The sequence below is a fragment of the Salminus brasiliensis genome, chromosome 1 (assembly GCF_030463535.1).
Source record: "Salminus brasiliensis chromosome 1, fSalBra1.hap2, whole genome shotgun sequence".
Lineage (NCBI taxonomy): Eukaryota > Metazoa > Chordata > Actinopteri > Characiformes > Bryconidae > Salminus > Salminus brasiliensis.
Window position 1 is genome coordinate 7,361,058 of NC_132878.1, and position 16,241 is coordinate 7,377,298.

The 16,241-nt window shown below is 44.5% G+C and overlaps 1 protein-coding gene across 1 annotated transcript in view; it reads right to left on the reverse strand.

Annotated features, from left to right (window-relative positions):
• dcc (DCC netrin 1 receptor) overlaps positions 1-16,241 on the reverse strand; it is a 358,534-nt gene that overhangs the window by 44,195 nt on the left and 298,098 nt on the right. The window contains exons 17-22 of the mRNA XM_072696028.1: positions 15,072-15,310; positions 13,811-13,949; positions 11,152-11,259; positions 10,720-10,914; positions 7,949-7,981; positions 2,367-2,432 (exon numbers count right to left, since the gene is read on the reverse strand). Coding sequence (XP_072552129.1) covers positions 2,367-2,432; positions 7,949-7,981; positions 10,720-10,914; positions 11,152-11,259; positions 13,811-13,949; positions 15,072-15,310 — 780 coding nt within the window. The remainder of the gene's footprint in view (positions 1-2,366; positions 2,433-7,948; positions 7,982-10,719; positions 10,915-11,151; positions 11,260-13,810; positions 13,950-15,071; positions 15,311-16,241) is intronic.

The window sequence follows — 16,241 nt, forward strand, 5'->3', positions numbered from 1 at the left end:
GTGGGCTAGAGGGGTATAAATCCCCCCAGCATTGAGCTGTGGAGCAGTGGAAGAACTGTAAACTGTGGAATGATGGCTTCATAGCTCCATAGCATCATAGCTCCAGCCAACGTCTGGCGCTAAAGTCTCGGCTGATCCACTATATTTTGAGGATGGTGAGGAAACCGTGTGGAATATGTAATATCCGATATTCCTGTAAGATGTTTCTTGGTTAGCAGTGTTAGCACTACAAACACGCAAACCAGAGACTATGTCTCAAAATGCAAACCCGCCAAGAAGCGAGGCAGCCTGTGTCAAACTATTATTAATGAAAGCGCTGGCGCCCTCCCACAGGCCTGGAGAACACTCATCAGAGGTTAACGGCACCCCTACAGTGAAATCCCTTCCCAAAACGCAGTCATTTCTGTGCTTTTTATTTCTGTGCGAAATTCCAAAACAAGTCATTAGTCATCATGTAGCTTTGGTAAACCTGCAGGATGGAAAGACGGCGGATCATGAAGTTTGGCAGCACATTATTTTATAATAATAAAGGGTTCGGATATATTCTCCAGGTTGCAGAATACAGGACATAGCTATAACATTGGACACTGAATTATCTAGTGACCAAAACCATAGCAACCCCCTTTTAAGACCATATCCACCACTTAAAAACAGCTTCGCAACACCATAGCAATCACCTTGGACATCATGATAACCGCTTAGCAACACCATACCAGCCACATAACAACACCATAGCAACCACTTTGGAACATCATAGCAACCAAATTTTAAACGACAGCAACCACCAAGCAGCCAATTAGCTACACCTAGAACACAATAGAAACCACCTGTAATACCATAGCTGCCACCTATCAAGACCATAGCAACCACCCAGTTGCAACACCACATTGCAACACCATAACAATCATGTGGCATACACATCACACAGCAACTGCCTAGCAACACCATAGGGACCACCTAGCAACACCACAGGGACCAACTAGCAACCACTTAGGAACAGCATAGTAACCACCTTACAGCCACTTAGCAACAAGCTTGCTACACCATAGCCACCAACTGAAACAGCATTGGAACCACTTAGGAACAACACAGCAACCACATTTAAAACAACAGCAACCACCAAGCAACACCATAGAAATCACCTATCAGCCAATTAGCAACACCATAGCAATGAGCTAGAAACATAATATAAACCACCTGTAATACAATAGCAGCCACCTATCAAGACCATAGCAACCAGCACAGCGACCACTTTGCAACACCGTAACAATCATCCGACATACCACAGCAACTGCCTTGCAACACCATAGGGACCACCTAGCAACCACTCAGGAACAGCATAGAAACCACCTTACACCCACTTACAGCAACACCTTAGCAACAAGCTAATAACACCATAGACACCACCTAGAACAACACATTTGAAACAACAGAAACCACCAAGCAGCACAATAGAAATTACCCATCAGCCAATTATCTAGAAACACAATAGAAACCATTCGTAATATCATAGCAACTAGCTAAAAAGACCATAGCAACCCACCCAACATCCTGTTTGAGATTTCAGGAAGTCAGCCCTTTAGACCAAGGTCTTAATAGATACGTGTCCAAACTTTTGACTGCTTCAGTGCAGAAATGTTTCCCGATCCTGATGGTCCTGACGCCCCCTGTTTTGCAACCATGTCGTTACCATGACAACCAGGCACATGTACTGTATGTGAAGGAAGAGCACTGATCCTTCAGACCCGACCATGTGGAGGTCTTAACGTCTCTCATCACAGCACCCAAAAGACCCCTGATATCTTCTCATCTTCATCTCACCATCTTCATCTCACTGTGAGAATACAGAGCCCACTGTGAGAATACAGAGCCCACCATAAGAATACAGAGCCCACTATGAGAATACAGAGCCCACTATGAGAATACAGAGCCCACCATAAGAATACAGAGCCCACTATGAGAATACAGAGCACACCATGAGAATACAGAGCCCACTGTGAGAATACAGAGCCCACCATAAGAATACAGAGCCCACTGTGAGAATACAGAGCCCACCATAAAAATACAGAGCCCACTATGAGAATACAGAGCCCACCATGAGAATACAGAGCCCACTATGAGAATACAGGGCATGCAAACACACACACACGGGGTTCTCGGCCCGATCTCTCCGAAAACCACTCGCATCCAACAGCCGGACACATCAGCTTCCGAAGGGGATTCCCACAATGCTGGTGAGCAGATCAAAGGCAAAGAGATGTCGCCTGTCATGTGACATTTTTCACTCCAGAGGAGCGTGGAGTGCTCTCATGTAAAGCACTCTCCAAGTGCATTGTGGGAAATGACGAGGGTGTTCCGGTGCTTACCGTTCAGACTGCTCCTGTCAATCAGATTATTGTCAGAGGGCCAGTAGCCACTGTCTCCATGGCGACCTGCAGGCACAAAGACCAAATGTGAGTACAAAGCACATAGAGGGCAAAAAGACACACACACACACACACACACACACACACACACACGCAAATTTGCAATATGTTATATATAGGCGTTATCATGGAGCTGGTCCCTCTTTGCAGCTCTAACAGCAGGTTTTGGAGACTTTTCTGCACTCTGCTCTGAGCTCAGCACTCGGCCCTGACCCCGCTCTGTAACTCTACGTGGTCTTGCTGAGCTGCTGTGGTTCCTAAACGCCTCCACTGTTCAATAACACCACTCACAGCTGATGGAGGAAGATCTAGGAGGGAGGAAATTTCACCAGCTGACTTGTTGTTGTTGTTGCAGCGGTGTCTCCTATTACATACAGAACCACGCTGGAGTTCAGTGAGCTCTTCAGAACCTCCCATTCTCTCACTAATGTGTGTAAGAAAGGCCGACTGTAGGACTAGGGGCTTGATTTTATACACCTGTGGCAACGGGACTAAATGAAACACTTGAATTCAGTGAATTAAGAGATGTGTCCCAATACTTTTGTTCATGTAGTGTGTGTGTATATATATATATATATATATATATATATATATATGAAGGTGAAGGGCCTTGCTCAAGGGCCCAACAGTGGCAGCTTGCTAAGCCCGGGTATCGAACCCACAACCCTGTCATCAATAACCCGGAGCTCTAACCGCTGCCCCAAACATAGTAGCCACCTAAAAGCTTTTTCTTTTTAACATAGCAACCACCTGGAACACGATAGCAACCACATAGGAATGCCATAGCAATGCCATGGCAACCACTTAGAAAACCATACCAGCCACATAGCAACGCCATAGCAACCACTTAGGAACGTCATAGCAACCACATTTGAAATCATAGCATGCACCGAGTAACACCACAGAAACCACCTATCAGCCGTATGCTTTAAGCATGTCTGTCTCGCTGCCTCTTTTTTAAAGAAATGCTGCAAGAAGCCCAGAAAAGCCGCTGTCATGCAGAAAGCTTGCATCTCCAAAGTGAATTAAGCAGCTTTACAGGAGGAGGGAAAAAACTTCTCAACTATCAATGGAAGTCAATGTAAGAACACTTCATTCCAGGCCATTTTGGAGTGTTTCTATTGGTCGGTTCACCAGGAAATCCTGACACAATACAAAAAACAGTGGTCAGATTTGCCTCACGTCAAAAAGGGAAAAGCGGGGAAACTGAGGTACGCTGGCAGTGTTGGTACACACTCCACTCAAACAGGCTCTGAAGCAAAATGAAAGGCTTAAGCTAGCTTTGGGCATTTCCACTGATGGCCTATTTTTCTGAAGAGCACTTCGCTCTACATATTTATGCATGTATGTGTGTGTGTGTGTGTGTGTGTGTGTGTGTGTGTGTTTGTGATCGCCTGCATATGAGTGCTGTAAACAAGAGTGTTGTATAAAGCTGTGATAGACTGTCAAGGCCTGAAGAGCATTTATGCCGTGTGAGTGTGTGTGAGTGTGTGTGTGTGTGTGTTTATGTATTTACTAACATTTCCTCAACAGCTTTCTCTTTTTAACCCTTAAACCCTCAAACTCACAGTCATCACCAGCTGATTTCAAAAGCATATGATGATGTAATTTGTCTTTTTATGATTTGAATGTGCTGAAATATTACTGGGTCATATCCTTCACCTTCTGCTAGGATAAAACGGTCAGAAGTGCGGAGTCAAACCACTGCTCCACAGCCCACCAGCGCTGCAGGGCTGTACACCTCTCTATCTATCGGATGGCACTAAGCAGGCATGATGACTGTAGACTCATGCATGGCTGCTTCAGAGCGTCCGGTTATTTTGGCAGTGCTTTTCTATGGCAATTAAACAAGCTGAGCCTGAGCAGCTAAAGGCCTGAGTCAGTAATGGGTGCACTGCAAAGCAGCTGAACTCACTCGTTAAAAGGAGCGTCCGGATATGTAGTGAGAGGCATCACCATAAATGGACCAATAGAAATATTTTACACTGACTTCCATTGCTTTTCTTTATAGCGTAGAGGAGCGCGAGAGTGAGCGCGAGAGAGTGAGAGAGTGAAGTAGAGAGAGAGGCAGACTTGATGAAGGTGAAGAATGAGTCACATTAGTCGGAGCGTGGGGCAGGATGACACATTTTGTTTCAAACCCGAACAGAACAGAGAGCATCTCCAACCACCCATCAATCACCCAGCTTCAGCCCTGATGAGTTCACTCACACGCCAACACACACACACACACACACACATACACACATGTGTATGCATATGTGTACGTGTGCATGCTGCACAAGGTCCCGGACCTGGATGCCCAGTCCAACTACTGAACAACCCAATCCCCCCCCACCCCACCTCACACACACACACACACACACACACAAAACACACTCATCGATCTGCGGCCGGTCCGCTTCACCGCTGCCTCCTGAGGCGTCCTTTCAGTTGATTTATATGTGGTGGAGCACTGAGGCTTTCGCTGTGACAACAACTCATTTAGCCTGCGGTCAACACACACAACACACACACACACACTCTCACACTCTCACACTCTCTCACACACACACACACACAGGTTTGTATTTATACTCATTTATACTATGTGTTAAGATGTAGGGCCTAACATGAATGAAACATATGTGAGCACCTGTATGTACTCATAATACGCCCCATATGTATTTCGAATAGACAGATTCAAGATACATTAAATTAGGCCTTGGCGATATAACGGTAATACTGTGTACCGCGGTATTTGCGTCAGAGTTCTACTACACAGTCAAAATAGCTTGTTCCCCAATGTGCCCGTGTAATAGAGCTACCGTAATTGTTCGACTGAAACTCTTTAGGCTAATATGGTGTCCCAATACTTTTGTCCACACAGCGTTTATATACTCTGCTCTATATTAAAGATGATATATAATAAATAGAAAAGGTCTACATGTTATTTTTAAGTGTAACATTAATCCATGCTCAGAAACTCAGCGGTTGTGTGCCCTCCTGTGTGTGTGTGTGTGTGTGTGTGTGTGTCTGTGTGCTCAAATGATGTTGTTTGTCACGGTAAAGTCGAGTAGCCCCAGCAGTGGCCCTGACCGCATTTACCGCGTCAGTGTCTGCACATTGATCTTGCGACGGCGAGGCTGTGTGACATTCAGAAACTCCACAGAGTTCAATCTGTGCCTCCACCAAGACTAACGCTCGCTTTATTTTTCAGAAAAATCACTCGGCTCACGGCCCGCTTTACTACCCCAACCACGAAGAGGAGAAAAAAGGACTGCCGGCTGGGTGACAGATGTAGAGGTCAGCGACGTTTCGCTCAAGCGTTCGCCTTTCTCTGAGGCCGGCGGGGAAACGTGGGGAGGTTTCTCTCTGACAGACGGGTGCGTTCGGTACAACTCGGCTCGAATGGGTCATTAATTGCCTCCCAAGATGGTTAATTATATTAAAGGCAGTTTTGCGTCTGTTAAAACATTCGGATTCGGCAGGCCGAGGGGGTCCGGCAATGCTCAGAAGTCAACCAGCAGGTACTTTCATTCTCTTATTAAATTCTGGAGACCAAAGCACTTGGTACTCCCCCTCTATCTCCCCCCATCCTCCTCCATCAGGCTCTGCTTATTTGCACAAGACGTCAATTAAAAGCAACAGAAGAGTCTTCTGTACTGAGCTCCAGTCTTAATTAAAACAGAACCCTAAATGAACTCTCATTAGTCAGCCTGTGACGAGCCGAGACATGGGAGTGACACACACACATACACACACACACACACACACATCATTATCCCTGCTCTTCTTCCTCCCCCTTAACACAATGTTAGCTCTTAGAAGACAGTTCGGCAAATCATTCCAATTCTGCTTTTTGCAAACGCCAATTATCTACAAAGATTCATTCATGAAATGTCTGAAGGCCGATCGCCAGGCTGCTTCATGTTCCCAGGAGGTAATCTGTCCTCCGTTCTGGGCTCTACTGGAAATACAAGCCCAATATAATGCCATCATTACACGGATCACTCTGTCAAGCTCCTTCACTAGAGTCACTGGACAGCTGAAACAAACAGTCTGACAATAAAAAGAATCACACAGTTTTATCCAGTTCTCCCGGGAGCCCAAATGTAGACGGTCAGTCATGACATGATTGGTGTCTAAGGATGGGTTCTTTAGTTCTTTAGCTAGTACTAGAGCTACAGAACAAAGCATGTGTACCTAACAGATTTGTGACTAACTGATTCGGTTCTCCATTTTGATTCACTCTTAAGTAATTTAAAGCTCATGAATTCATGAATCAATTTAGATCCACTCTTTACTGATTCATTAATCAACTTAGATCCACTCTTAACTGATTCACATATCAACAAGTTCACAATCAACTTAGATTCACTCTTAACTGATTCATGAATCAATTTAGATCCACTCTTATAAAATATATTAAAAAAATATATATAAAAAAATAATTGATTCTGCACTCAATTTTGAGTCACTCTTAAGTGATTCCATGAATTCATGAATCAATTTAGATCCACTCTTAACTGATGCATGAATTAACTAAGATCCATTCTTAACTTATTCATGAATCAATTTAGATCCATTCTTAACTGATGCATGAATCAACTAAGATCCATTCTTAACTGATTCATGAATCAACTTAGATTCACTCTTAATTGATTCACAAATCAACAAGTTCACTCTTAACTGATTCACAAATCAACAGATTCACTCTTAACAGATTCATGAATAAATTTAGATCCACTCTTTACTGACTCATCTGACTTACTACTCAGACTCTCCCTTGACTGATTTGTAACTTGACTCCAACAAGCCTTTGAGTGACATGTGAGTCAGATTCACACTTGACTGACTCACAACTTGACTCAGAGTTGGCAATGACTGATTTTTACTACACAGACTCATCCCTAACTGACTCATGGCTTGATTAAGACTCTCTGCTCAGACTCCACCCTGACTGACTCACAAATTGACCCAAATCTACCCTGGACTGACTCACGACTCGACTGAGGCTCACTATTGACTGTCTAACTTCAAAACTGCCTTGATTGACTCACAGCTCAACTCGACTCAGACTCAACCTTGACTGACTGATGGCTCTGACTTGGTCTCACCCTTGACTGGCTTGTGACTGGACACACACCCACCCTTTGACTTAGACTCCCTCATGACTGACTCATTACAGGACTCGCCTGAGTCTCCCCTGACTGCCTCGTAACTGGACATAGACTTACTCTTGATTGATTCACAGTTCAACTCAGACTCTGCTTTGACTGTCCCACTACTCAGACTCACCCATAACTGACTCATGACTTGACCCAGACTTGCCCCGGACTGGCTCACGTCACTGACAGTTTAGCAGGGGCTTTAATTTCTTGTTTAATTAACCTCATAGCTCCAGAGACCTACTGTAACTTCAGAACCCAGGCATGTCTTGGCTGATCAACTAGATTGTGGAAGCAAATTGTCTAAATTAGATTTTTGTGCAAAAAACACAAAATCTAATCTTTAGGGTATGCAGAAAATTGGCGGCTTACCTTGGTCATTGGCCATCTTGTCAGGGTGCTCAACTACAATAAAATGAAACAGAGAGACAAAATCAATGAGGCAGCAGAAGAATATTATTTAGCCTTGTTCCATCAATGGAATTACTGTTACCTGGACCCAAATCGACCGTGACAACATCGGTATTAGATGGAAAAAAGGAGGTAAATTGTATTTTCAGAGAAGGAATGCATCACATATTCTTATTTGTTCTGTGCATCTAAGCAGCTACGCCTTCTGCCTTCCTCTCTCAGCATTATTATATATGAAGGGTGTGATCTGCATACGTTAGCACTGTAATGTATAGGCCTCACTGTCTGATCTGCTCACTGGTGACAGCCTGCCAGCAGTGAGCTCTAATACTAATAAATGCCCCTATTTCTCATCTGTCATGCTGCGTCTGATCTGCGCTGCCGAGAGGCCTAAAGCTGTCTGTAATCACACATCAGGGAGAGCTGGTGTTTATGTGAAGGTGAAATGGACCTGACCTCTGCTGTCAGTGTTGCTTTTGCTAATGTAACACTGTGCCTGTTAAACTGCCTCTAATCTCTGTAGTTAAACAGTGCTGAATGAACTGGTAAAGCTCAACAGTCCAATTTGATAATTTATTCAACTGTGACTGACTCGCGACCTAACTTCTACATGCGCTTAACTGCCGTGACTCGACTTCGGCTCGGCTTCCCTCTGACTGACTCATAAACCAGCTCAGACTCACCTTTCACTCGAGACACTTAACTGACTTGCAACTTAACTCTGACTCGACCTTAAGTGACTCACAACTCGACTCAGCCTCCCCCTTAACTGACTCACAACTCGACTCAGACTCGCCCTTAACTGACTCACAACGCGAAACAGAGTTGAGACTTTCAACTGACTCACAACTTGACGCAGACTTGAGACACTTAACTGACTCACATCTCGACTCAGACTCGCCCTTAACTGACTCCCAACGCGACACAGACTTGAGACGCTTAACTCACTTACAACTAGACTCAGACTCATCCATAACTGACTCACAACTTAACTCAGACTTGTGCCTAACTGACTCCCAATGCAACTCAAAACTCACCCTTAACTGACTCACTACTCAACGCAGACTCGAAACACTTAACTGACTGACAACTTAACTCAGACTAGCCTTTAACTGACTCACAACTGAACTCGGACTTATGCTAAACTGACTCACACCTCAAGCCAGACTCACCGTTGACTGACTCATGATTTGTGACTCAGTACTGACTCATGACTTAACTTAGACCTGACCATAACTGACTCATGACCTATCTCAGATTTGCTCTAACACTGGTTTACAGCTCACTTAGACTCACGACTCGAATTTGCCCTGAATTCACTCACAAATGGACTCAGACTTGCCCTTAGCTGACCTGTGACTCAACTCTAACACCCCTTTGACTCGCACATCACTGTGGAAACGTGGACCCTGTTATCACCCATCATCTGATTTTACTGTGCACTGCTACAATAAACCTGACTGCTGTTCAGCAGGTTAATGTTCTAAGGCAGCAGCCCAAGGAGACCCCAACAAGCCCCTTAGGACCCTTTTAAACACTCACACACATACACACATTCCCAAATGCATGCACGTGAAGTAGCAGAGCATCAGAGTAGCAGATGTTGAAGATCATATTAATTAGACTTCCCTCGGAGAGAGTGTGTGTCTGTATGAGTGTATGTGTGTGTGGTGGTGGTGGTGGGTGTGTGGGGGGGTACTGTCTTTAACCTGTCTGAAACCTCATAAACTGTGACTGTGCTTCAGACGGCGAGGAGCTGTTCTCAAATACTGATATCCAACCATATAAAGAGACTGAGATTAGAATCCTCCCTGATTTCACTCAGACTGGGAGACATTAGAAGAATGCTCAATTACAATCACCCAACCGGAAAAAATGGATCATATATATATATATATATATATATATATATATATATATAATCATATCACATCATCCTTTTTCTATAGCAAAGGCTTGGTCAGATTTCCTGCTTGAAGGATTGCTAGAAGGGCAAATGCTGAAAAGACCTTCAGTAAGGTCCTTCAGAGCAGGCTCTGGAGTGGTGGTGCACTGTTCTACTGCACTAATATGAGCTTCACAGAGGAGTCATCAGAAGAAACCCCGTTTCCTGTGTCCCCACCACCAAAATTCAGTGTCAGAGGTTTTAAAGAAGCATCTAAAAGAGCCTAAAGCATTCTGGAAACAAGACCTGTGGACCAATGAAGAAGTTAAAGCAGCAGTTTTCAGGCCAAATTGTTTAATCCCTTAATGCAGCATTGCTTATTACACACTAAGGTGTATTCCTCGGTAGGGACTTCTGTACAAACTGGTGGGGCTATTCCCTGGTAATAGAAGTGTATAAGAGCACTTTCACCCACCGCCGGGGTTGATGAACTTTAACATGGCTTTTGGAAATTAGGTCATGTTTTACTTTTAGATATTCAATATAATTTAAGAGATTTGGGGACCAGGAGTACCCAAAATTGTGCATGCCACTGTAAGGACATGCTTTTTTTGTGTAGCAGTTATGTCTCTGAACTGGACTGGGATTAAAATAGCCGATACCCGATCCAATAAAAGAGGTCTAGATCAGCTCTAATCCTCAGCCATTAGCACTGCTTTGTATGTCGTTACCAATAAGTGATCCGTAGAGCGTCATAAAAGTCACTGCATGCCCAGTCTGGCAAATAGAGATATTGCCAGAGTGTTTTTTTAGTGCTGTGTGTTTGTATATGAGGTGCCATTTGTACCTTTAGACGTCCTGTACTGGACGGGGTCAGAGAGAGGCCCCACTCCCTTGGCGTTTTTGGCCTGGATGCGGAAGTAGTAAACAGTGTCCAGATTTAAGTCCATCACCTGGTGGGTCAGCCTGTCTCCACTGATGGGCTCCATCACCCAATCGTCTATAGGCATGTTCTTATCCAGCGTGTAGTAAACAATATAACCTGAGAGAGAGAGAGAGAGAGAGAGAGAGGGGCATATGAAGAATCAGTCAATAGATTAATAAAGTTAATAAACTGGATATTAATGGGATATAAAGGGTGAATAAGTCAACTTCTAAAATTGGGAGTGTTGTAAGTCGAGGATGGACGGATAGTTGGATAGTTATGCAGACAGCAATAGCCATGGGAAGGAAAGGGTGTGACCTGGGTAGGGGTGGGTGGTTGGAGACGGAAGCTTACCTGTAATCCTGCCATTAGCTTCGAGTGGCGGCTGCCAGCTAATGAGAATAGATCTGGGTCGACCCTCTCTGCCAATCACGGTCAGGTCCTTGGGGGCGGAGCTTGGTGCTGGACAGCGGAAGTGAGGAAGTGAAAGACATGTGAACTGTTGCCCCTTAAGATGAATTAGGACGCATGAATGATGTACTGATGTGAGTATGGAACTTCAACTTTAACTTTCAGAAAGTTTGAATCGATCATAATATATTTTTTTTCTGTCACGCAAAAAACATGTATCTTCACCTCATTGTTTTTCATTATTTGACAGAATGTAAATCTGGTAGTATCGACTTCCATTAAAAATTACGAAGCTTTTTTCCTTCTTCTGTTAAGTTATTATTTTGGAGATATGAGGTTTTTGTGTGACAGCGACAAATTATAATAATATTCAAAACAGTATGTGCTTATTTTTATGGCACAACTTTGATTATGTCCCACTATTCAGTCTATATTTACACATTATGAATATTTATTCAATTCAAAATTCAAAATAATTGAATGGAATCAAATCAGGATTAGACCTTTTATGATTCACTGAATCATTTTCAAAAGAATCAAATCGTTATAAACTCAGATACGGACACCTATAGTCAGCAGGGTCAGTATAAGTGCTTTGGCTGTGTCCTCATTCTAAAATGTTGAACAAATTGCTCACTCGAGACCCAGAGTAAATTCCAGCTGTATGGAACACGCCCATGAAGCAGCGGGAAGGCTGGAGAATCGCTCACTGCTGACGGAACGATGGCAAGAAAAGCTGACAGATAGATCAGTTCTGCAAAGTCATTCGTGCACTGGTGCCTGACAGTATACACCTCCGAGCCTCGGGTAAAAAAATCCCCTTAAGCAGGGAATTCTGAGCTTGAGTTGCTCAGCAGCAAAGAGCGGAAAAGAACCCCAAATAAGGTTCTATAATTAAATCACTGGGGGATACAAACACAAAGAAAGCTGGTGGGATTTATATAGACCGTTTTTGAATATAATGCATTTTCCACCACCTATAGTTCCATTAAGAATGTAAGAGAAAAAAAGTCAGCGTGAACCTTTACATTAAAATAACCTAAAAGGTTTTTCACACTCACACATGTCAATGTCCGAAAGTTTTTGGACACCCCTTCTAATAAATACATTCAGCTACTTTAAGTTGCACCCATGTGCAAATACACAAACACAGCCTGTCTAGTCCCTCTAGGCATATATTGGCAAAAGAATGAGGCTTGAACCTATCGGCACCATCCCTATTCCCAGGAGTGGGCTAGAGGGGGATAAAGCCCCCCAGCACTGAGCTGTGGAGCAGTGGAACAGACTGTGTCATTCTCTGGAATGATGGATGGTGCTCTACCCAACACTTCTGGGATGGGTTAGGAAGTTGGGGATGAGGTGGGATGGTGATCATACAACATCTTGACATTGCTAACTCTTTTTTAATACCCTTGATTTCAAAAGAAACAATGAGCGAGCGGGCGTCCCAATACTTTTGTCCATATAGTGTCCATGGTTCTTTATGGAACCGGAAGTGGCACTGTTCTGTGGCATCGCTAAAATAACCATTTGTAGCACCTGTATTATTAAGAGTGTATTTATGACGGATTCTGCAAAACGGAGCCGAGATCATTGCCTGTTTAACCAGCAGTGCGCAAAGAGTAATGAGCAGACAGCGAAAGTCCCACTGTTTATAAAAGAAACTCAAACAAAGCCACAGTAATTAGGGTCTAAAAGGCGGCACACGCAGCATGGGACTGACCACAGTGCCGGACGAAGCACTGAGACTCGTCTTGATGAGGTAATGACTCAACCTGCGCTGCCTGGCCTCAAGAAACCACAGCCGACCAGAGAAACAGACGCTGCCCTTTAACAAAGGGAAAATCCATCTGATTATATAGTCACGTGCAAAAGTTTGGGCACCATGTGCCGAGTCTCCAGGAGGTCTACATCTGTTCTAATGTGTGTGTGCACTTATTAGTTATGCTGGACTATCTGCGCCAAACTCAGGCAGTGTAAAACAACCGATGGCTGATTCAGCACCAAGGACAGCGGCATAAACAACAGTGAGCACAGTAGCCGGGGACCAGTGCAATTGTTAGGCTGAAGGCTGGGGGCTGGGGGCTGGGGGCTGGGAGCTGAAGGCTGGGGGCTGGGGGCTGGGGGCTGGGAGCTGTAGGCTGGGGATTGGGGGCTGTAGGCTGGGGATTGGGGGCTGGAAGTTGTGGGCTGGGGACAGTCTCACTTGGAAGATCACCCTCTCTGCCTCTCTGCGTTACAGGAATGCCGAAGGAAGAGGAGGAGACCTTGAAAGTAGTGGTCTCTGGAAGCTGCCTTCACTTATCTGTCTCCCTCCTGCTCTCTATTTACTTCCCAGTGGCCCATCAAACCTCGGACAGAGCCTGGTCTTCCTGCCCTCAAGCCAACGTGTTTACGCATGCATTTGGACACATTCCCTTTTCCACTCTGGTCCTCCGTTGCACCAATAAACAGCTCCTCAGGTGGAAAACACTATTTTCGGTCTCCTGTGGGTTTGTGTTCTTGCTCGCCCGAGGCTCCCATAAATATATAATACATGTATTTGTATGTGCTGGTGTGCGTGTCAGTGTGTGTGTGTCAGTGTGTGTGTGTGTGTGCGCACCTGCTTCATAGGTGGTGGCATGGGCGGTCATACTCCAGGTGCTGGACTTACGGCCTTTGGTTACCATGACAGCAAACTCGTACATGGTGTTGGGTTTCAGGCCGGTCACAGTGTGGCTCAATGCTGTGGTGTCAGCGGACTGGAAAACAGGGTGATGTTCATTAAGCTTTTGAATGGAGCTCCTTCCTCTATTCATGCACTTCATTCAACTGTGAGATCATCCATCTGTCCATCCACCCATCCTTCACCCAACATTCTTTACACTCATCCATACATCTACTCATCTATCCATCCACCCACCCATCCATCTAGCCAATAAACAGTCTATACATAAATCCATCTATTCATACATCCACCCAACCAACATTCCATCCATTCACATCTATCTGTCCACGCACTCATCAGTCCAACAACCATCTATGCATTCTGTTCATCCATCCATCCATCCATCCAACATTATATCAATCCACCCACCCATCTACTGGTCTATCCACTCATGCACATATCTCAGCATAATCTGAGCAGGTGGTTTAATTGGACATGCCACACTGTCTCTCCACATCTACAACCAAATCCAAACTCCTAAATCCACCCATCCATCCATCCATCCATCCATCCATCCACCATTCCATGTCTACTCATCCATTCATCCACCCAACCAACATTCTATCCATTAATCTGTCCACCACACCATTCATCCATCCACCCACTCATCCATACATCTACTCATCTATCCATCCACCCACCCACCCATTCATCTATCCAATAAACAGCCTATCCATAAATCCATCCATTCATACATCCACCCAATCAACATTCTATTTATTAATCCATCCACCCACCCACTTATCCATAAGTTTACTCATCCATCCATAGTTCTATTCATCTATCTATCCATGCACTCATCAATCCAACAACCTTCTATGCATTCTGTTCATCCATCCATCCAACACTATATCGATCCATTCACTCATCCATACACCCATCTACTGGTCTATCCACTCATCCACCTTTTTAACTAATGTTAGCTATCTCAGCATAATCTGAGCAGGTGGTTTAGTTGGACATGTCATACTGTCTCTCCACATCTACAACCAAATCCAAACTCCTAAATCCACCCATCCATCCATCCATCCATCCATCCATCCATCCATCCATCCATCCATTCACCCATCCATCCACCAATCCATACAATCCATCCACCCATCCATCCACCAATCATTCCAGCACCCTCTCCACCATCTCCATCCCTCTCTTTTACCTTGTATTTGCCGCTGGTGGAGTGGCTGGTCTTCCACTTGACGCTGTAGTAGCGAACCTCACTGGACTTCTGGTTCTTGCTGATGGAGTTATCGGCCCAGCTGACCCTGACCGAGTCTGAGGTCAGCGCCACAGCCTGCACGCCTACAGGGGGGATCATGGGAGTGGACGTATCTGGGATGGGGGTGGGGAATTTATCAAAGAGATGGAACAAATCATCGTCTGATGGGTCGACGGGGTCTGTGGTCACACACACACACACACACACACGCAAACATGCGTCCATACACACCCGTATCGTAAGGCAGGGGAGGTTATGTTTTGTGCAAGCGAAGAAAAATGAAGAGCGTGCATGCAGCAACCCAATGAGAATGAAGGAGGAGGGAAGAAAAAAAGAGGGAAATGGAGTGATAGAGAGAGAAGAGAAGAGAGTTCAGCAAACTATCCAGATACACACTAGCAGATAAACCACTACAGGCCACACCTAAGAAGGACAGAGAAGAGACAGTTAGTCCAGAAGCAGATACAAAAGTCAGTGAGATCATCCTCCTCCTCCTCCTCCTCCTCCTCCTCTTCCTCATTACCATCATCACCAGAAGTCTTGCTGAAACAAACACTCTGCTACCCACACCATTTATTATAGCTGTGAGACACGCAGACACACAAAAGCGACACTGATCAAGCATGTCAAATAAGAAAGCTGTAGACGTCGTGTCGGTGGAATGAATGTGTGCTCTCCAAGAATGATTTGTCTTTGTGTTCCATCAGGCAGAGAAACAGATAAATGAAGTGTTTATCTAATACCCTAATATCTGCATCATCAACAACCTGCACACACATCTCGGAATACTGATGGAGAGGAGGCAGCAGAGTGTGTAGGTGGGGCAAGTGTGAGTGCGTATGTCTGAATGGCTGGGGATGAGGGGCGTTTCTTGTGAGCTGGAAGTATTGGGACGAAACTTCTTCTGTGTTGATACATAGCATATATGTGTGCTTTCTTATTATTAATACGTAAAGGTATCAAACACAAGGTCATATAATGATCACATATCTATAATACATGTAGGATATGATACTACAAATATGTAATTATAGATACGGGACATATTACTAATACATACAGGTAGTATCAAGTATAATAAATACAGGGCATGGAGCATTTTGGAGCATA